Source organism: Lipotes vexillifer, unplaced genomic scaffold, assembly GCF_000442215.2.
Source record: "Lipotes vexillifer unplaced genomic scaffold, Lipotes_vexillifer_v1.1 scaffold1924, whole genome shotgun sequence".
Lineage (NCBI taxonomy): Eukaryota > Metazoa > Chordata > Mammalia > Artiodactyla > Lipotidae > Lipotes > Lipotes vexillifer.
In genome coordinates this window covers 97,584-119,261 of record NW_006771134.1, presented here as the reverse complement: position 1 = coordinate 119,261, position 21,678 = coordinate 97,584, and the positions used below count along the sequence as shown (strand labels likewise).

Below are 21,678 nucleotides of genomic sequence, written 5' to 3'. Positions count from 1 at the left end.
TAAGCAAAATCCTTGTACCCTGTAAACCTTCATAGGTAACTTGCTCCTATGGTGCTCAGCAAGCACTTCGAAGACTGAGTCATCTCTGTTTTGTTGCAAGAACTCATTTTGAGAGCAAGGGATATAAGTATTCCATCCCTATCTCATAAAGCAAGGATTCAGGATAGGGGAATGGGAACTTCATAAGGCAGACAGAAAACAAGTTAACTACTTTTTTCCCCCTTCTTAAATGGTGTATATGAATTTGAAGCAGCTAACATTACAAAAGCAGTTAAGAAAATAGTTTGTAGGAAATCAGAGGAATTGTAATAATTAGGGGGAAAAAAAATATCAGTTTTGGTTCACAAATCTCGCAAACATTGTGAGATTTCCTTTTCATTTCACTCATTGGATTTTTTTAATAGTGACTATTTTTCTTGAAAAAAATTTTATATTTAGCAGGATTCAGCTAAGAATTCATTGGTACTATGCATAGGCAGTCCACTTTTGGATTATTAAGTTTAGTTTTATAACATTGAATTTCAGCTCTCTCTTGTGGGTGGTGATTCTTTGGTTTGGGTGGTTATTGTTTAATTGCACAAGAAGATAAAAGTTCTAAATTTGAGGAAGCTTCAATTCATTTTAAGAATGATGGATGGTTCATTGATTCCAGATAGAGATATTCAGATAGAATTGTTTTACTGGTCAATTAAACTGCCTGCAGTTAACTTGTTTTGCAAAATGAAGGAAAATTTAATAAGTTAGGTGTGAACTAATATTTTAATGAAAAAATATTGCCCAAGATTTCTACATATCCAATGTACTGAAATTAGGATAGCTCAGTCTGCTATTAAACAATAATTACCATATATTTCCATGGCACATGGTACCCTTCAAATGTTCATTTCATGAGTGAAAAGCAACATATTATGTTTAAAAGGTAGCACAGGGCTTCTGGTTTCTAGTCCAATGTGTAAGGAGCTTAGAAATCACCATTCTGTCTTAATTGTTCAGTTTGTCCTCAGCAGAACAAACTGAAAAATCAATAATTCTTCTTAGATCCAGAAGAAAAGTGAGGTCACAGGGCAAACTGTTGTCCCTGGAGAGACAGACAGATAATCACAACTTATTGGAGCATAAACACAAGAGCAAAAACCTCTGCAGAAACTAGTGCTGGGGTAGGAAAAATTGAACTATAATTGCCAAGCTGCTGCAGGCTGAGTTTGGACAAGTCTGAGAGTTAAAAACTCCAGGAGAACACAATCATAACGTTCCCACAGTTTTGTGATTTCTACGACCAAGAGTCCAACCTGGTTCTCACAGTAAATTTGGGAGAAAAATCTCCTGGTGTTTCTGGAAGGGAGAGTGGAAAGGAACCATTCAGGAAAATACCAGAACATTTTGCTTTTCTTTACAAGGCCTGCTTTCTGGTGAAACTATTTTATCAGAGTTAAAACTGGTAGGGTTTTAGCAGAGACCAAATTACCTGGGGAAAAGGAATACCCAAATCCAGCTCCCTCTAGCCATCCAGTTCCACCTTAGGGGGGGGAAAAGCAGACAAGCAATGGTGAAATTCACAATTCAGGGCCACAGATTCACCAAAAGTCTGAGACATAATTATAAGACCATATGACGCTTTCCCTCCCACTTTACCATTATGTTACTAAATGCCTTTTACTAATTATGTCATGTCTACATTTCAACAGAAAATTACAAGGCATACTAAAGGGAAAAAATAAAACAAAACACAGTTTAAAGAGGCTGAACAAGCATCAGAAACAAGAGTTTAAGAGGGCTTCCTGGACAAGATGGTGGAGTAGAAAGACCTTAAACTCACCTCCTCTCATGAGCCCACCAAAATCGCAACTAACTGCTGAATAACCATTGATAAAAAAGATTGGAACCTACTAAAAAAGATATTCTATATTCAAAGACATAAAGAAAAAACCAAAACAAGATGGCAGGAGGGGCACACTTGTGATATAATCAAATCCCATACCCCCTGGTTGGGCAAGCCACAAACTGGAGAATAATTATATCACAGAAGTTCTTCCGCAGGAGTAAGAGTTCTGAGCCCCTTGTCAGGCTTCCCAGCATGGGAGTCTGCACTGGGAAGAGGAGCCCCCCAGAGCATTTGGCTCTGAAAGCCAGCAGGTCTTGATCAAAGGAGCTCCACAAGACTGAGGGAAACAGAGACTCCACTCTTGGGAGACACACACAAGGACTCGTGCATACCAGGACCCAGACAAAAAACAGTGACTTCATAGGAGGCTGGGCCAAACTTACCTATTGGCCTTGGAAGGTATCAGGGAGAGGGGCCAGCTGTGGCTCACTCCGGGGACAAGGACACTGGTGGCAGAAGTATCAGGGAGTATTCATCAGCATGAGCTCTCCTGGAGGCTGACATTTTGGCACAAAGACCTGGCCACATCCAACAGCCTGTAGGCTCCAGGACTCAGGCCAAACAACCAACAGCATGGAACACAGCCTTACCCATCAACAGAGAGGCTGGAAAACTGCCTTTCCTGAGCCCACAGCCACCTATAAACATGACTCTCAACACAGCTCTACCCACCATTGGGCAGGCACCGGCCGCTCCCACCAGGAAGCCTGTACGAGTCTCTAGACCAGCCTTACCCACCAGGGGACAGACAACAGATGCAAGAAAATGATAATCCTGCAGCCTGTGAAAGAGTCCACAAACCCCAGAATTTAGACAAAATGAGACAGCAGAGGAATATGTTCCAGGGAAACGAACAAGATAAAACCCCAGAAGAACAACTAAGGGAAGTGGAGATAGGCAACCTACCTGAGAAAGAATTCAAAGTAATGATCGTGAAGATGATCCAAGAACTCAGGAAAAGAATGAATTCACAGAGTGAGAAGTTACAAGAAGTTTTTAACAAAGAGTTAAAAACTATAAAGAAACCAGAGTTAAAGAATACAGTAACTGAAATGAAAAATACACTAGGAAGAATCAATAATAGAATAAATGAGGCAGAAGAACAGATAAGTCAGCTGGAAGAGAATGGTGGAAATCACTGTCACAGAAGAGAATAAAGAAAAAAGAAGGAAAAGAAATGAGGGCAGTTTAGAGACCTCCGGGACAACCTCAAACACACCAACATTCACATTATAGGGTTCCTGGAGGGAGAAGAGAGAGACAAAGGCCCTGAGAAAATACTTGAATAGATAACATTAGCTGAGTAACAATAGCTGAAAACTTTCCTAACATGAGAAAGGAAACAGTCAACCAAGTCCAGGAAGCACAGAGAGTCCCACACAGGATTAACCCCAGGAGGAACACACTGAGACACATAGTAATCAAACTGACAACAATTAAAGATAAAGAGAAAATATTAAAAGCAACAAGGGAAAAGCAACAAATAACATACATGGGAATCCCCCTAAGCTTATCAGCTGACATTTTAGCAGAAACTCTGCAGGCCAGAGGGAGTGGCACAAAGGATGAATCTAAGAAGAAGATAGAACAATTTTAAATATATATGCACCCAGCATAGGAGCACTGCAAAATATAAGGCAAATGTTAAAAGACATAAAAGGAGAAACTGACAGTAGCACAATAATAATGGGGGACTTTAATACCCCACTTACATCAATGAACAGATCATCCAGACAGAAAATCAATAATGAAACACAGGTTTTAAATGACACATTAGACCCACTGGACTTAATCAATATTTATAGAGCATTCCATCTGAAAGCAGCTGAATGCATCAAGTGCACATGGAACATTCTCCAGGATAGATCACATTCTGGGCCACAAAGCAAGCCTTGGCAAACTAAAAACAAAAACAAAAAACAAAAAACTGCAATCCTATCAAGCATCTTTTCAGACCACAGTGCTAAAAATCAACTACAAGAAAAAAAGACTGCAAAAAAACACAAACACTAGGATGTTAAACAATATGCTACTAAACAACCAATGGATCACTGAAGAAATCAAAGAGGAAATTAAAAAATACTTAGAGACAAATGAAAATGAAAACACAATGATCCAAAACCTATAGGATGCAGCAAAAGCAATTCTAAGAAGAAAGTTTATAGCAATACAAGCTTACATCAGAAAAGAAGAAAAATCTCAAATAAACAACCTAACCTTACACCTAAAGCAACTAGAGAAAGAAGAACAAACAGAATCCAAAGTTAGTAAAAGGAAAGATATCATAAAAATGAGAGCAGAAATAAATGAAATAGAGACTAAGAAAAAAAACAGAAAAGATCAATGAAACTAAAAGCTGATCCTTTGAAAAGATAAACAAAATTGATAAACTTTTAGCCAGACTCAACAAGAAAAAAGGGATAGGTCCCAAATCAATAAAATTAGAAATGAAAAAGAAGTTACAAAGAACACCGCAGAAATACAAGGGACCATAAGAGATTGCTACAAGCAACTATATGCCAATAAAATGGGCAATCTAAAAGAAACAAACAAATTCTTAGAAAGGTACAATCATCCAAGACTGAATCAGGAAGTAATAGAAAATTTGAATAGACCAATTATCAGTACTGAAATTGAATCTGTGATTAAAAACTCCCAAGAAACAAAAGTGCAGGACCAGATGGCTTCACAGGTAAAATCTAGCAAACAGAGAAGAATAAATTGCAGAGAAAGGAGCACTTTCAAACTGGTTCTATTAGGCCACCATCACCCTGATACAAAACCAGACAAAGATACACAAAATAGATAATTACAGCCAAATATCACTAATGAACATAGACACAAAAATCCTCAGCAAAACAGTCACAAATCAAATCCAGTGATACATTAAAATGATCATACACCATGCTTAAGTGGGATTTATCCCAGGGATGCAAGGATGTTTTTAGTATCCACAAATCAATGTGGTACACCATATTAACAAGTTGAGGAGTAAAAACCTTATGATCATCTCAATAGATGCAGGAAATATTTTGATAAAATTCAACATCCGTTTATGATAAAAAAACACTCCAGAACGTGGACATATAGGGAACGTATCTCAACATAATAAAGGCCATATATGACAAACCCACCAGCTAACATCATATTCAAAGGTGAAAGCATTTCCTCTAAGATCAGAAACAAGAGAAGGATGTCCTTCTCGCCACTTTTATTCAACATAGGTTTGGAAGTCCTAGCCATAGCAATCAGAGAAGAAAAAGAAATAAAAGGAATCCAAAGTGAAAAAGAAGAAGTAATAATGTCACTGTTTAGATGACAAAAAATGATACATAGAAAATCTGAAAGATGCTACCAGAAAACTACAGAACTCATCAACGAATTCAGTAAATTTGCAGAATACAAAATTAATACTGAGAAATCTGTTGCATTCCTATACACTAACAATGAAGTATCAAAAAGAGAAATTAAGGAAACAATCTGATTTACCATCATAACAAAAATAATGAAATAACTAGGAATAAACTACTTAAGGAGGCAAAAAACCTGTACTCTGAAAACTGTAAGACCCTGATGGAAGAACACAAAGATGACACAAACAGAAGTGTTCTTGGACTGGAAAAATCAATATTGTCAAAATGACTATACTACTCAAGGCAATTTACAGATTTAATGCAATCCTTATCAAATTACTAATGGCATTTTTCACAGAACCAGAACAAAAACTTTTAAAGTTTGTATTGAAACACAAAAGAATAGCCAAAACAATCTTGAGAAAGACGAACAGAGCTGGAGGAATCAGGCTCCCTGACTTAAGATGATATTACAAAACTACAGTAATCAAAACAGTATGATACTAGCACAGAAACATACATATAGATCAGTGGAGCAGGATAGAGAGCCCAGAGATAAACCCACGCACCCATGGTCAATTAATCTATGGCAAAGGAGATAAGAATATACAATAGAAAAGACAGCCTCTTCAATAATTGCTGGGAAAACTGGACAGTTACATGTAAAAGAATGAAATTAGAACATTCTCTAACACCATACACAAAAATAAACTAAAAATGGATTAAAGACCTAAATATAAGACTGGAAACTATAAATATAAGACTGGAAACTATAAAACTCCTAGAGGACAACATAGGCAGAACGCTCTTTGACATAAACTTCATCAATATCTTTTTGGATCCATCTCCTAGGGTAATGAAAATAAAAACAAAACTAAACAAGTGGGACCTAGCTAAACTTAAAAGCTTTTGTATAGCAAAGAAAACCATCAACAAAATGAAAATGCAACCTACCAAATGGGAGAAAATATTTTCAACTCATATGTTTGCTAAAGGGTTAATATCCAAAATATGTAAAGAACTCACACAATTCAGAAGTATAAACAAAACAAAACAGGCTGATTAAAAAATGGGCAGAGCATCTGAATAGACATTTTTCCAAAGAAGACATACAAATGGCCAACAGGTGCATGAAAAGGTATTTAACATCGCTAATGATCAGGGAAATGAAAATCAAAACCATAATAAGGTGTCACCTCTCACCTGTTAGAATGACTATCATGAAAAGACAAGAGGTAAAAAGTGTTGGTGAGGATGTGGAGAAAAGGTAACCATTGTGAACTATTGGTGAGAATGTAAATTGGTGCAGCCACTATGGAAAACAGCATGGAGGCTCCTAAAAAATTAAAAATAGAACTACTGTATGATCCAGCCGTTCCACTGCTGGATATTTATCTGAAGGAAGTAAGATCACTATCTTGAAAAAATGTCTGCATACACATGTTCACTGCAGCATTATTTAAAAAGCCAAGTCATGGAAATAACTTGTGTCCAATGAAGGATGAATGGATGAAGAAAATACGTATAAACAACTGAATATTGTTTAGCATTAAAAAAGGAGGAAATCTTGCCATTTATGATAACATGGATGGACACTGAGGGCATTATGCTAAGTGAAATAAGTCAGATGAGAAAGACAAGTATTGTATGATTTTGCTTATATGTGAAATCTAAACTAAAAAACAATGCAAAAAACAAACCAAACTAATCAAAAAAGAACAGATGATCAGTGGTTTCTGGAGGTGGGGATCGGGGTTGGGTAGGTGGGTGAAAGTGGTCAAATGGTACAAACTTCCAGTTATAAGAGAAATAAGTCTTAGAGATATAATGTACAGCATGGTGACTATAGTTCATAACACTGTACTGAGTATTTTAAAGTTGCTAGGAGATAGATCTTAAAAGTTCTCATCACAGGGAAAAAATGTGTAACTATGTGTGTTGATGGATGTTAGGTAAAATTACTATGGAAAACATTTCACAAAATATACATAAATTAAATCATTTTGTTGTACATCTAAAACTAATACAATATTATATGTCAATTTAAAAAATTAAAGTTGCCTCTGTGTAGTTGCACATATATAAATTTTGTGATGAAAAAAGTGGATATAAGAACCAAAGGCATGCATATCAGTAGATATCAATTATAATTATTTGCATTTCCCTGATAACATATTATGAGGAGCATCATTTCATATGCTTATTTGTTATCTGTATATCTTCTTTGGTGAGGTATCTATTAAGGTCTTTTATCCATTTTTAATTGAAATTTTTGTTTTCTTATTGTTGAGTTTTAAGAGTTCTTTGTATAGTTTGGATAAGTTCTTTTACAGATGTTTATTTTGCAAATATTTTTGCCCAGCTTGTAACTGGTCCTCTAAGTCTCTTGCAGAGCAAAAGTTTTACATTTTAATAAAGTCTAGCTTATTATTTTTTTCATAAATTTTGCTTTTGGTGTCATTATTGTATTTTAAATGACAGACTATATTTGTACTATGCTTTATTACGTTTTTTTGCATATCTTCATCTATAAATTAAAAAAACACAGAATAAAGATTTTCTAATATTCCATTTACCCTTAAGAAAAAGGAAATTGATTTTGACTGTTTCTCTGAAAAAAAAACCAGTATTCTTGTGGTTTGACAACATGGTCATTTTATTTCATGCATCATTCTAATAAAAACAGAAAAAAATTTGTAAGGGTGCTGAAGTTGTAATGCATTATTTAACTATATTTAAAAATACAGTAAAAAAATTATGCTAAAAGTATACAAATAACTCTGGTAATATTCTAGGTTTGTGATAATCACCTATAGAGTCTTTTAAAAAAATATAAGTAACCATAAAAATATTTGTAATATGTCATATAATCATATAAATCATATAGCTTGGTTTCTAGTGTGCTTTCTTGAAATAGGCAAAAAACCTTAATTGAATTGCTTCACACACTTTTAAAATTTGTCATTCTGACAAGTCCAAAAACCTTCATTGAATTGCTTCACACAGTTTAAAAATGTCATTCTGACAAGTCTTTCTGAAAAATTGTCTTGTAGTTTAAATATTTATTTCTCTTCTCATTCTCATGGTTGAGATAATACTTTTTGGTAATAAATTAGGAGACAATAGGAAAATAAAATTTGACTGTGCTTTGTAAATTTTTAGCATCTTGTGAGAAGAATTATTACAGAATTCTGGCAACTTGAAACTGGTTACTGGCTGTGATCAAGGCTTGTCTTGTGGAATTTAAATTTTATTTGAAGGCTTTGCCTCCTAAATAAACATTAAATATATAGTTTAGAATATATCACACTAAACATTACAATTCTCTATAGAGTTTTGGAATTGCAACCAAAGCAAAGAAGAGAGTAATACTTGGGACAAAAACACATATTCTGTACCACTCCAGTGAACTGCTTTTGTTAAGATAACTGATGACCTTCACACTGGTAGATCCAGCAGTTAGTCTATAGTCTTCACCTCTCTAGAGAGCTTCACAGTGTTTATATCCTTTATTCTTGAAACACTCTCTTCATGTGAAGCATACTATTCTCCTGGTTTATCTCTGTCACAATCTCCAGATCTTTTCAGTATTTTCATTCTTTTCCCTTTTACTCTACATCTATCACCAATCATCTATCTATCATCTGCTTTATTCAAAACCTACTGATTTAAATTTAACCTCATCTGAAAAATAGCTTCACAGTGACATTTAGACTGATGTTTGACAAAAATCTGGGTTATTTGTTCTAGCCAAGTTGACATATAACATATGTCACTCTATACCTACGTACCTACCTCAGAATCCCTATCTCTGTCCCTGATAAGGCTTTCGTTTCATAAATATTGGAGTCTTTCTTGAATCCTCTATTTCTCTCACACTCAACATCCAGATAGTACTTTGACTCTACTTTTACAATATATCCTGCACAAAATGTTATATATGTTGCCATGAGTAGCATCTGGACCACCATCGTCTCTTGTCTGGAGACTAATAGCCTCTTAGTCTCCTTGTTGCCTCTAAAACCTGTTTTGTAAACAGCAGCCACTGTGATTCTAAAGAAATGAAATGCTTCATCTTCTTTTCAATCCTCTACAATAAAATTGAAAATTTTGCTATAAGCACAACCTTACTAGTCTGATCTCTAATAGCCACTCTAACCTTTCAAATTTTCCATCCCTGCGGGCCCCGTCAGTATTCCTTGTAAACACAAAGATATTTCTTGAAGGTGCAAAGGTGCACCCACCAGGGCCTTTGTACCTGCTGCTGCTAGAGACTTGAATTCTTCTCCCCAGATACTCACATGATCCGCCCCCTCACCCCACTGAGGTCTTTGATGAACTGACCACACCAACTATTTATTTTCTTTTTTGGGGGGGCTGCCTTGGGCCTTATTTGTGGCACACGGGGGTTCTGTTGAGGCATGTGGAGTCTTTCATTGCAGAGGGGGCTCTTTGTTGTGGCACATGGGATCCAGAGCACATGGGCTCTGTAGTTTGCAGCACATGGGCTCTCTTGGTTGTGGTGTGCAAGCTCAGTAGTTGTGGCACACAGGCTTAGTTGCTCCGCAGCATGTGGGATCCCAATTCCCAGACCAGGGATCAAACCCATGTCCCCTGCACCGGAAGGTGGATTCTTTACCACTGGACCACCAGGGAACTCCATGACCAACCCATTTAAAGCAGTTCTCCCTGATGGTCACTATCTCTTGTTAACCCTAAAACCATATAAGATTTTACTTTTTTACCCCTCCCACTCTTATTTCTATCTGATGTTATTTGATGTAATTCTGTATTTATTTATCGTTGTCTTTCTTCCTCACTAGAATGGAAGCTGAATGAAGTCAAACTTAATCTGCCTTTACTTCCCAGAGCCTAGAATAGTGTCTGCGCATAGTAGGTGTTCAATAGTGAATCAGAGCCATGTCCCGAGTCATGTCTTGTGGCAGTAAATATACATTGATCAGCTGCTGATCAGTCCACAGAGTAATAACATCCTTCAAAAAATCAAAACTGGGCTTCCCTGGTGGCGCAGTAAAGTCTACCTGCCGATGCAGGGGACACTGGTTCATGCCCCGGTCCGGGAAGATCCCACATGCCACGGAGCGGCTAGGCCTGTGAGCCATTGCCGTTGAGCCTGCACGTCCAGAGCCTGTGCTCCACAACGGGAGAGGCCACAACAGTGAGAGGCCCGCGTACCACACACACACACACACACACACACACACAAAGATGACAGAGGAGTGAGACATGGAGATCACCTTTCTCCCCAAAAATACGTCAAATACACATCTACACGTGGAACAACTCCTACAGAACACCGACAACACTGGCAGAAGACCTCAGACTTCCCAAAAGGCAAGAAACTCCCTACGTCCGCGGCCATGTGGCTGACAGGGTCTTGGTGCTCCAGCCGGGTGTCAGGCCTGAACTTCTGAAGTGGGAGAGCCAAATTCAGGACATTAAGCCACCAGAGGCAACCTGGCCCTATGTAATTTCAATTGGCGAGAGGTCTCCCAGAGATCTCCATCTCAATGCTAAGACCCAGCTCCACTCAATGACCAGCAAGCTCCCATGCTGGACACCCCATGCCAAACAACTAGCAAGAGAAGAACACATCCTCACCCATTAGTAGAGTGGCTGCCTAAAATCCTAATAAGGTCACAGACATCCCAAAATACACCACTGGACATGGTCCTGCCCACCAGAAAGACAAGATCCACCCTCATCCACCAGAACACAGGCACCAGTCCCCTCCACCAGGAAGCCTACACAACCCATTGAACCCAACTTACCCACTGGGGGGCAGACACCAAAAACAGTGGGAACTATGAACCTGCAGCCGGCAAAAAGGAGATCTCAAGCACAGTAAGTTAAGCAAAATGAGAAGACAGGTGTCCAAGTGCCAGCGGAAGTTAAAGGGGCTGGAGGTGGCAAGGCTGAGGGCAGCAGGGCCGAGCTGTAACGGTTGCAGGCAGCTGTGCAAGGAGGAGCGGAGCTGGGAGCAGGAGCTAGAGGAGATGCGCAAGAAGAAGAGCATGCCCTGGAATGTGGACACGCTCAGCAAGGACTGCTTCAGCAAGAGCATGGTCAATACCAAGCCTGAGCAGGTGGAAGTGGAGTTGGAGGAGGTGAGGGAGCAGAAACACAAAACCTTCATGGAGAAGTATGAGAAACAATCAAGCACTTCAGCATGCTCTGCTGCTGGGATGACAGCCAGAAGTACCTGTTGGACGTCAACCTGGTGTGGGAAGGGACTGCCAACTACCTGGTTATTTGGTGCTTTGACCTAGAGGTGGAGGAGAAATGTGCACTGATGGAGCAGGTGGCCCACCAGACCATTGTCATGCAGTTCATCATGGAGCTGGCCAAGAGCCTGAAGGTGGACCCTCATGCCTGCTTCTGGCAGTTCTTCACCAAGATCAAGACTTCCGACCGTGAGTACATGGAGGGCTTCAATGACGAGCTGAAGGCCTTCAAAGACTGCGTGCAGGGCCGGGCCAAGCTGCGCATCAAGAAGGTCATGAAGGAGTACGAGGAGGAGGAGTGCAAGCAGCAGCTTGGCCGAGCAGCCTGGACCCCATCAAGGTATACGAGTCCCTCCCTGAGGAACTCCAGAAATGCTTTGAGGTGAATGATGTGCAGATTCTACAAGATGCTGTCAGCAAGATGGAACCCACCGACATGAAGTACCACATGCATCACTGTATCAACTCCAGCCTCTGAGTCCCCAACTCCAAGTCCAATGAGGCCAAGGAAGAGGAGGAGACAAATCCCAGCGACCCTTTGCTGGAAGCCTCCAAGCCGAGTGATGAGAAAGATGTCAGTGCATGACCCACCTCAGCTGTGTCTTACTGCCTGCAGGTCCCTGTGTGCCCCTTTTCAGAAAACAAAAATAGACACCATCTCCCTAGCTCCTGGCTTCCTCCACTTTTGCTACTCCCCCACCTAGCCTGTAGGGGCCTGCTCAACCCCTCCACCATTGCCATACCCCCAGTGCTCATCCAAGTCTTTGCTTAGAGTCAAGGGACTTCACTTCCTGAAGCTCGCCCCACTTCAGCATTATGCAAAAGTCTCAGGCATCCAGGGACAAGTAGAGGTTCCCAGCCTGGTCCATGGGGTAGGGATGGGGTCCCCAGCAGAGGGGCCTGCTCCAGTTACTGTGGGTTATGTTTTCACTGTTCATCCACACTGAGTATTCTATATAGTAAACATCATTTATCTTCCAATATACAACAGATGAAGGAGCAAAGTAAAAACTCACCAGACCAAACAAATGAAGAGGAAATAGGCAGTCTACCTGAAAAAGAAATCAGAGTACTGATATTAAAGATATGTAAAATCATGGAAATAGAATGGAGAAAATACAAGAAACATTTAGCAAGGACCTAGAAGAACTAAAGAGCAAACAATGAAGAACAACAGAAAAAATGAAATTAAAATTTCTCTAGAAGGAATCAATAGAAGAATAACTGAAGCAGAAGAATGGGTAAGTGACCTGGAAGATAAAATAGTGGAAATAATTACCACAGAGAAGAATAAAGAAAAAAGAATGAAAAGAATTGAGGACACTCTCAGAGACCTCTGGGACAACATTAAACACACCAACATTCAAATTATAGGGGGCCCAGAATAAGAAGAGAAAAAGAAAGGGACTGAGAAAATATTTGAAGAGATTAAAGTTGAAAATTTCTCTAATATAGGAAAGGAAATAGTCAATCAAGTCCGGGAAGTGCAGAGAGTCCCATACAGGATAAATCCAAGGAGAAACACACCAAGACATATTAATCAAACTAACAAAAATTAAATTCAAAGAAAAAATTAAAAGCAGCAAGGGAAAAACAACAAATAACACACAAGGGAATCCCAATAAAGTTAACAGCTGATCTTTCAGCAGAAACTCTGCAAGCCAGAAGGGAGTGGCAGGACATATTTAAAGTGATGAAAGGGAAACACCTACAACTAAAGTTACTCTACCCAGCAAGGATCTCATTCAGATTTGAGGGAGAAATTAAAACCTTTACAGACAAGTAAAAGCTACGAGAATTCAGCACCACCAAACCAGCTTTACAACAAATGTAAAGGAACTTCTCTAGGCAGGAAACACAAGAGAAGGAAAAGACCTACAATGACAAACCCAAAACAATTAAGAAAATGGTAATAAGAACATACATATTGATAATTACCTTAAATGTAACTGGGTTAAATGCTCCAACCAAAAGACATAGACTGCCTGAATGGATACAAAAACAAGACCCATATATATCCTGCATATAAGAGACTCACTTCAGACCCAGGGACACATACAGATTGAAAGTGGGGGAATAGAAAAAGATATTCCATGCAACTGGAAATCAAAAGAAAGCTGGAGTAGCAATTCTCATATCAGACAAAGTAGACTTAAAAATACAGACTCTTACAAGAGACAAAGAAGGACAGTACATAATGATCAAGGGATCAGTCCAAGAAGAAGACATAACAATTGTAAATATTTATGCACCCAACATAGGAGCACCTCAATACATAAGACAAATATAACAGCCATAAAAGGGGAAATAGACAGTAACACATTCATAGTAGGGGACTTTAACACCCCACTTTCACCAATGGACAGATCATCAAAAATGAAAGTAAATAAGGAAACACAAGCTTTAAATGATACATTAAACAAGATGGACTTAATTGATATTTATAGGACATTCCATCCAAAAACAACAGAATACATATTTTTCTCAAGGGCTCATGGAACATTCTCCAGGATAGATCATATCTTGGGTCACAAATCAATCCTTGGTAAATTTAAGAAAAATAAAATCGTATCAAGTATCTTTTCCGACCACAGCGCTATGAGACTAGATATCAATTACAGAAAAAAATAATCTGTAAAATATATAAACACATAGAGGTTAAACAATACACTACATAATAACCAAGGGAACACTGAAGAAATCAAAGAGGAAATCAAAAAATACCTAGAAACAAATAACAATGAAAAAATGATGAACTAAAACTTATGGGATGCAGCAAAAGCAGTTTTAAGAGGGAAATATATAGCAATACAATCCTACGTCATGAAACAAGAAACACCTCAAATAATCAATCTAAGCATACACCTAAAGCAATTAGATAAAGAACAAAAAATACCCCAAAGTTAGCAGAAGGAAAGAAATCATAAAGCTCAGATCAGAAATAAATGAAAAAGAAATGAAGGAAACAATAGCAAAGATCAAAAAAATTAAAAGTTAGTTCTTTGAGAAGATAAACAAAATAGATAAACCATTAGCCAGACTCATCAAGAAAAAAAGAGAAGATTCAAATCAATAGAATTGGAAATGAAAAAGGAGAAGAAACAACTGACACTGCAGAATTACAAAGGATCATGAGAAATTACTACAAGCAACAACATGCCAATAAAATGGACATCCTGGAAGAAATGGACAAATTCTTAGAAAAACACAACCTTCCACGAATGAACCAGGAAGAAACAGAAAATATAAACATACCAATCACAAGCACTGAAACTGAGACTGTGATTAAAAATCTTCCAACAAACAAAAGCCCAGGACCAAATGGCTTCACAGGTGAATTCTATCAAACATTTAGAGAAGAGCTAACACCTATCCTTCTCAAACTCCTCCAAAATATAGCAGAGGGAGGAACACTCCCAAACTCATTCTATGAGGCCACCATCACCCTGATACCAAAACCAGACAAAGATGTCACAAAGAAAACTAGAGGCCAATATCACTGGTGAACATAGATGCAAAAGTCCTCAGCAAAATACTAGCAAACAGAATCCAACAGCACATTAAAAGGATCATACACCATGATCAAGTGGGGTTTTCCCCAGGAATGCAAGGATTCTTCAATACATGCAAATCAATCAATGTGATACACCATATTAACAAACTGAAGGATAAAAACCATATGATCATCTCAATAGATGCAGAGAAAGCTTTCGACAAAATTCAACACCTATTTATGAGAAAAACACTCCAGAAAGTAGGCTTAGAGGGAACCTACCTCAACATAATAAAAGCCATACATCATTCTTAACTGTGACAAATTGAAAGCCTTTCCACTAAGATCAGGAACAAGACAAGGTTGTCTACTCTCACCACTATTATTCAACATAGCTTTGGAGGTTTTAGCCACAGCTAAATCAGAGAAGAAAAAGAAATACAAGGAATACAAATCAGAAAAGAAGTAAAGGTGTCACTGTTTGCAGATGACATGATACTATACATAGGGAATCCTAAAGACTATGAGAAAACTACTAGAGGTAATCAATTAATCTACCCTGCATATACCCTGAGAAAACCATAATTTAAAAAGAGTCATGTACCACAATGTTCATTGCAACTGTATTTACAATAGCCAGGACATGGAAAAAACCTAAGTGTCCATCAACAGATGAATTGATAAAGTCGATGTGGCACATATATACAATAGAATTACTCAGCCATGAAAAGGAATGAAACTTAGTTTTTTGTAGTGAAGTGGATGCACCTAGCATTTGTCATACAGAGTGAAGTGTCAGAAAGAGAAAAACAAATACTGGGGACTCTTTCCAAGATGGCGGAGGAGTAAGACGCAGAGATCCCCTTCCTCCCCACAGATATACCAGAAATACATCTACACGTGGAGCAACTCCTACAGAACACCTACTGAACGCTGGCAGGAGACCTCAGACCTCCCAAAAGGCAAGAAACTCCCCACGTACCTGGGTAGGGCAAGAGAAAAAAGAATAAACAGAGACAAAAGGATAAGGACGGTACCTGCACCAGTGGGAGGGAGCCGTGAAGGAGGAAAGGTCTCCACACACTAGGAGCCCCTTCGCGGGCAGAGATTGCGGGAGGCGGAGCGGGGAGCTTCGGAGCCGCGGAGGACAGCACAGCAACAGGGGCGCGGAGGGCAAAGCGGAGAGATTCCCGCACAGAGGATCGGCGCCGACCGGCGCTCACCAGCCCGAGAGGCTCGTGTGCTCACCCGCCGGGGGCGGGCGGGGCTGCGAGCTGAGGCTCGGTTTCGGTTTCGGTCGGAGCGCAGGGAGAGGACTGGGGTTGGCGGCTTGAACACAGCCCGAAGGGGTTAGTGCGCCACGGATAGCCGGGAGGGAGTCCGGGGGAAAGTCTGGACCTACCCAAGAGGCAAGAGACCTTTTCTTGCCTCTGTGTTTCCTGGGGCGCGAGGAGAGGGGTTTTAAAAGCGCTGCCTAAAGGAGCTCCAGAAACGGGCGGGAGCCGCGGCTAAAAGCTCGGAAACCAGAGACGGGCAGGAGACGCTAAGGCTGCTGCTGCTGCCACCAAGGGGCCTGTGTGCGAGCACAGGTCACGGCCCCCACCCCTCTTCCGGGGAGCCTGTGCAGCCCGCCACTGCCAGGTTCCCGGGATGCATCGGCAGGCGGACTCTCAACCACTGCACCACCAGGGAAGCCCTTTGGGGGTGTTTTTGGCCGAGCTGCTCGGCTTGTGCAGATATTAGCTCCCCAACCAGGGATCAAACCCACAGCAGTGAAAGCACCAAGTCCTAACCACTGGACCACCAGGGAACTCCCAGGTTTAAAACAACAAGCATTTGTCATCTCACAGTTTCTCTGGGGTAGGAATTCGGGTACAGCTTAGCTGGGGGCCTCTGTCTTCGGGTCTCTCAAGGCTCGATGTGGGGAGGACCCGCTTCCACACAAGCTCATGTTGCTGTTGGCCGGCCTCAGGGCCTCCCTGGCTGTTGGCCAGAGATATCAGTCCTTTGCCAGGTGGGCCTCTCCCTAGGCCAGTGCACAGCACAGCAGCTGGCTGCCATCAGAGCAAGTGAGTGAGAGAGAAGGCATCCAAGACTGAAGCCACACTCCTTTTGTAACGTAAGCTTGGAGGTGACGCCAGGTCCAGCCCACCTTCGTGGTGGAGCACACAGGGTGTGAATCCAGGGGGTGCATCTTAGAGGCAGTCTTCCTCATTGAAGCCTTGAAAGGTGCTGAGCAGGAATCAGGCAGGTGAAGAAGGGAGAGTGGAAATGGAGGCTCAACAGGGGACGTCCTGTAAACAGAGCCCTGGAGGCTTGAACCGGCAAGAAGGAGGTCTGGGAACTGGCAGCCCTATGCCTCTTAGGAAGTGGAGTTTCTGAAGGGCCAAAGACCACCTCGTGACCTGTGCCTTGGCCTGGGCCCCTCTTGGGGCAGGGCATCTGAAGGGGCTGGAGCCAGCTGCTATCTTGTACCCGAGCCCTTGGTATAGGCAGAGGAAGACTTGAGCAAGAGCTACGTGTCCAAGGAGCCATGATGACTGGCATGTTCCTTTTGGATTTCAGCATCTGGTTTTGTCCAGACAGAATTGAATTCAGCATGGGGATTTATGTCCAAGCCTGGTTGTCCCTTTGCACATCTCCTAACTGGTTTCTAAGCTTCCTTCCCTTCTCTCCCCATCCACCTCCAGTCCTTTCCCTTCATGCACGGTATTAGAGGAATTGCTCCAAAGCATGGAGTGACAAGGTCACACCCCTGCCTGAAACCTTTCTTAGCTCCCCAGTACCCAAGGGTACAGATCTCACGTGGCTACTTGGTGTGACGTTCAGTGCCACCTGGCCCAGTTCCACCCACCTGTGTGCAGGGGAGGGACTAGAAAGCCTGCGTCTCCTGACCCTCTGCTGCCAGATCATGCCTCTGAGCCACACACCAGGCCACTTTCTCCTCCGCCCAGTCCTGGAAACGCCTCCCCCTCCTTTATCTTCCTACCGCAAAAGGCCCCCAACACCCGGCACAACAAAAGGTGCCAGGTGTGAGCAGCAGACGTCCTAAAGGAAAACAAAGCAGAAGTGGCTCTTCTTGCTGCTTGCTCATCAGCCCCATCACACAGTGACATGCTTTGTGACCCTGCTTTGCAGCAAGGCCATGTGTACCAGCCCATGTTGGCTCAGGCTCTTACTTCTGCCCAAGTGTCAGGTTGGGGGCAATTTATTTGCACAGACAGACGTGGGTCTCTGGGACTCATCAGTAGGGCCTTGTCACCAGGAAACATACTCACTGTTGTGCTAACCCTGTGTTTTGTAATCACTAGTCTGTTCCATGTCTGTCTCCTCACCATGCCCTGAACCCCTTGAGGGAGGTTGACCACATATACACCATCACCTCCCACCCTGCCTGGCAGAGGGTGTCTGATGTAGGTGGAGCTCAGTAGCTGTGTTAGTACATTTAAAAATATTTATTTATTTATTTATTTATTTATTTGGCTGCACCGGGTCTTAGTTGGGGCGTGTGGGATCTTTTTAGTTGCGGTGTGCAGGATCTTTTTAGTTGTGGCATGCGGGATCTTTAGTTGCAGCATGCGGGATCTTTAGTTGCAACATGCGGGATCTAGTTCCCTGACCAGGGATCAAACCCGGGCCTCCTGCATTGGGAGCGCAGAGTCTTAGCCACTGGACCAGCAGGGAAGTCCCAGGACATTTTTATTACCTTCAAGGGAGAAGGTGGGCAGAACCAGGTGTTGGGGGCAGGAGACGCCCTTTGCCCCTGTGTTTCTTCTTTTCCTGGAGGCCGGATGTCAGGGAAGGGATGCTGGCTGCCTCTGATGGTCAAGAAGCCAAGCTTGGCCAACTTAAGCCCAGGGGAACTGCAGACTACCAGGGGCTCACAGAGTCATCGGGAGGCTGGAGAAGTGGGCTTGGAAAGAAGCAGGAACCAGGCTAGATTCTGAGGCTTGGATGCAGACTGGGCAGCAGCCTTGTAGGAGAAGCAGCCTGGTCTAGTGACGTGACTTCCTAGGGAGGGGGTCACTGGCCGTTTTCAGCATGCTGTCATTCAGCGTGCCCAGGATTTTAGTTCCAGGGAGAGAGAGTCCAGTTGCCTTCCTTGTGTCCTGGGCCGTCCCTTCATCCTACCAGACTGGACCCATAGGAGGACACTGGTACTTTGAGGAAGGGGAACCAGATACTGGGAAGCCAGAAGTTAGCAGCCATGTCCCACATGCCCTTTCCCCCCGGGTCTCATTGCAGCACCGCGGAGACCTAGGGAACATCCACGCTGAAGCTGATGGCCGAGCCGTCTTCAGGATAGAGGATGAGAGGCTGAAGGTGAGGTGGAAAAGAAGGCGGGGACCTTTCCTAACAGGTCCACTGTCTGAGGTCTTTGTCTCCCCTCAAAGGTGTGTGATGTGATTGGCCGAAGCCTGGTCGTCGATGAGGGAGAAGACGACCTGGGCCGGGGTGGCCATCCCTTGTCCAGGATCACAGGGAACTCAGGAGAGAGGTGAGTGCTCTGCCCGCAGTGCCCGCGGAGACCGGGGAGGGCCAGGCAGGTGCTCATCTCAAGCCCACTGCTCTTCCTCAGGTTGGCCTGTGGCATCATCGCACGCTCTGCTGGCCTTTTCCAGAACCCCAAGCAGATCTGCTCCTGCGACGGGCTCACCATCTGGGAGGAGCGAAGCCGGCCCATCGCTGGCGACGGGCGAAAGCAGCCCGCCAGTCCCCCCGCCCACCTCTGAGCACAGCCTCAGCCTCGGGTCTGTCACTGTCCTCCCTGCTGAGCACTTCCAGAGGGAGGCCCTGCTCACCCAGTCCTAGGAGAACTAGTGTGTGGGGTGTGTAGGGGTTGCTGTGATCTTCCCTTGGCAATAAAGTTTTATTTTCATATGGAACTTGGTGTTTTGTCCATGTCCTGTTGTCCCTTAATGGGCTTAATAACCATAGTCCCTCTGCCTCTGTCCTCCCTGTCGAGGGCCACCTCTTGGCTTTAGAGGCAAAGAAAACTGGATTCAAAGCCACACAGTTCCTGAGGGCCGTATCCTTCTCAGGGTCAGAGTGAAGGACCACAGCAGACGTATTTCTGTTTGTGGCCTGTCCCCCTCCCTTCACTATGGCCAGTTGGAACCAAAATGGACACCTGACCCACACAGGGCCTTGCTTTCCCAGAGAAATCAAAGTGGATCCAGCTTTAGTTTCTCCCTGGGGTTGGATCTGTAACATGGGAATATGGGAACTGTGGGTGGGCCTCTTCTCCCTGCATTATGGACCGAGTATCAGAAAAAGCCCATCGGCTGAGGAGGAAGAATGAGGTAGATGCACAGGGAGAACCTAAGAGTCGCAGGAGAATGCCAGATGCTCCGGAGTCCGCACTCTGGGCCTTTCCTGAGGCCAGCGACCTGATCTGGGAGTCAAGAGACCATCCCCCCACCAATGCATCATCACCCACTTCCTAAAAAAAATTAATGTGGCTTGAGTTGATTTCCTTACTCGCAAGTAAAAGACTTAATTAATCGAGTAAATAAAGTGTTTGGCACAGGGTAAGTTAAGGGAACAGTGCCCGTGATTCTGAGGCCAAATGCGGCCTCTGGAGGCAGACCCAGCCAGGCTCCCCTCTCACAGGGATGTCCAAGGACATCGAATTCCTTGGGGAATTGGGGCCCGGAATTCTGGGGCTTCGCAGTCATCTGTTGTGGCCCCTGCCCCACTGGACTGTGTCATGCTTGCTCATCCATGACAAAGCTGCTTTTGTGACATGGTAGGCTGGCAGAGTGCAAACTTTGCCCCTTACACTGCCCGCTTGGAACAAGGTGGGTGGTTTTACAGCCAGCTGCCCTTGGCTTAGATGCACCTGGCTCTGCTCCCATTCCCCAGGCCCTTTCTGTTCCCCTCTCACGACGGCTGGCTCTGCCTCTAGCCCTGCTCTTTTCTCACCAAACCTATGCTGGTTGCTTTCCAGCTCCCCTTGGTTCCTGGGGAACCAAGTCCTTTTAAGCCTGGGGCCCAGGCTGTGTTTCTCCACCTCAGAATCATTGCAGGAACTCCCCTTGGACTCTGCTCACAGCCAACTCCTGACCTCTCACCTTCATTCTGGAATTCTAGCTGGATTTAACCCATTTATGGCTAAACCACTCGCCATCCCCTGCCACTCTTTTTCTACTCCTAAGTGATCAGTATCCCCATTAACTTTTCTCTCTTCTAAACTCTTAGCTGTGTGGTTTTCAAACTTCATTTTTAAATCACAGAACACTGTTCAAATACCTTGAAACCCTATCTGTAAAGCAGAAGTGGAACTACAGCCAAAGATGCTTAGCTCTGACTAAGCTTCCCCAAAGCCCTGGGGCTTCAGGGAGCACACGTGGAAAATCTTTGCCAAATTCAGGCATTTTCGTGTTATCTCTCAACTTCTGCCATGTCCACCAACCATCTGTACTATCATTTACCAAATACTATTCTTTAAATTAATTCACTTTTAAACTTACTTAAAAAGGAAAATTTAAGGCTTCCCTGGTGGCGCAGTGGTTGAGAGTCCGCCTGCCGATGCAGGGGACACAGGTTCGTGCCCCGGTCCGGGAAGATCCCACATGCCGCGGAGCGGCTGGGCCCGGGAGCCATGGCCGCTGAGCTTGCGCGTCCGGAGCCTGTGCTCCGCAACAGGAGAGGCCATAACAGTGAGAGGCCCACGGACCGCAAAAGAGAAAAAAAGGAAAATTT

At 42.8% G+C, this 21,678-nt stretch overlaps 1 protein-coding gene and 1 pseudogene across 1 annotated transcript; both read left to right on the top strand.

Moving 5' to 3' along the window:
• Positions 1–11,114: 11,114 nt before the first annotated feature.
• LOC103070051 (hsp90 co-chaperone Cdc37 pseudogene) lies at positions 11,115–12,066 on the top strand (annotated as a pseudogene).
• A 6,948-nt stretch (positions 12,067–19,014) lies between these two features.
• LOC103069770 (copper chaperone for superoxide dismutase-like) lies at positions 19,015–19,706 on the top strand. The gene is made up of 3 exons (XM_007446528.1): positions 19,015–19,296; positions 19,368–19,471; positions 19,553–19,706. The coding sequence occupies exons 1-3, from the start codon at positions 19,015–19,017 to the stop codon at positions 19,704–19,706; spliced, it is 540 nt and encodes a 179-aa protein (XP_007446590.1).
• Positions 19,707–21,678: the final 1,972 nt, after the last annotated feature.

What these genes read in the sequence shown, in the direction of transcription:
- LOC103069770 (XM_007446528.1), top strand. Translation starts at nt 19,015, where the DNA reads ATGCTGTCATTCAGCGTGCCCAGGATTTTAGTTCCAGGGAGAGAGAGT. An exon ending in TAGAGGATGAGAGGCTGAAG is followed by an intron (nt 19,297 to 19,367) that starts GTGAGGTGGAAA and finishes CTCCCCTCAAAG; the next exon opens with GTGTGTGATGTGATTGGCCG. An exon ending in ACAGGGAACTCAGGAGAGAG is followed by an intron (nt 19,472 to 19,552) that starts GTGAGTGCTCTG and finishes GCTCTTCCTCAG; the next exon opens with GTTGGCCTGTGGCATCATCG.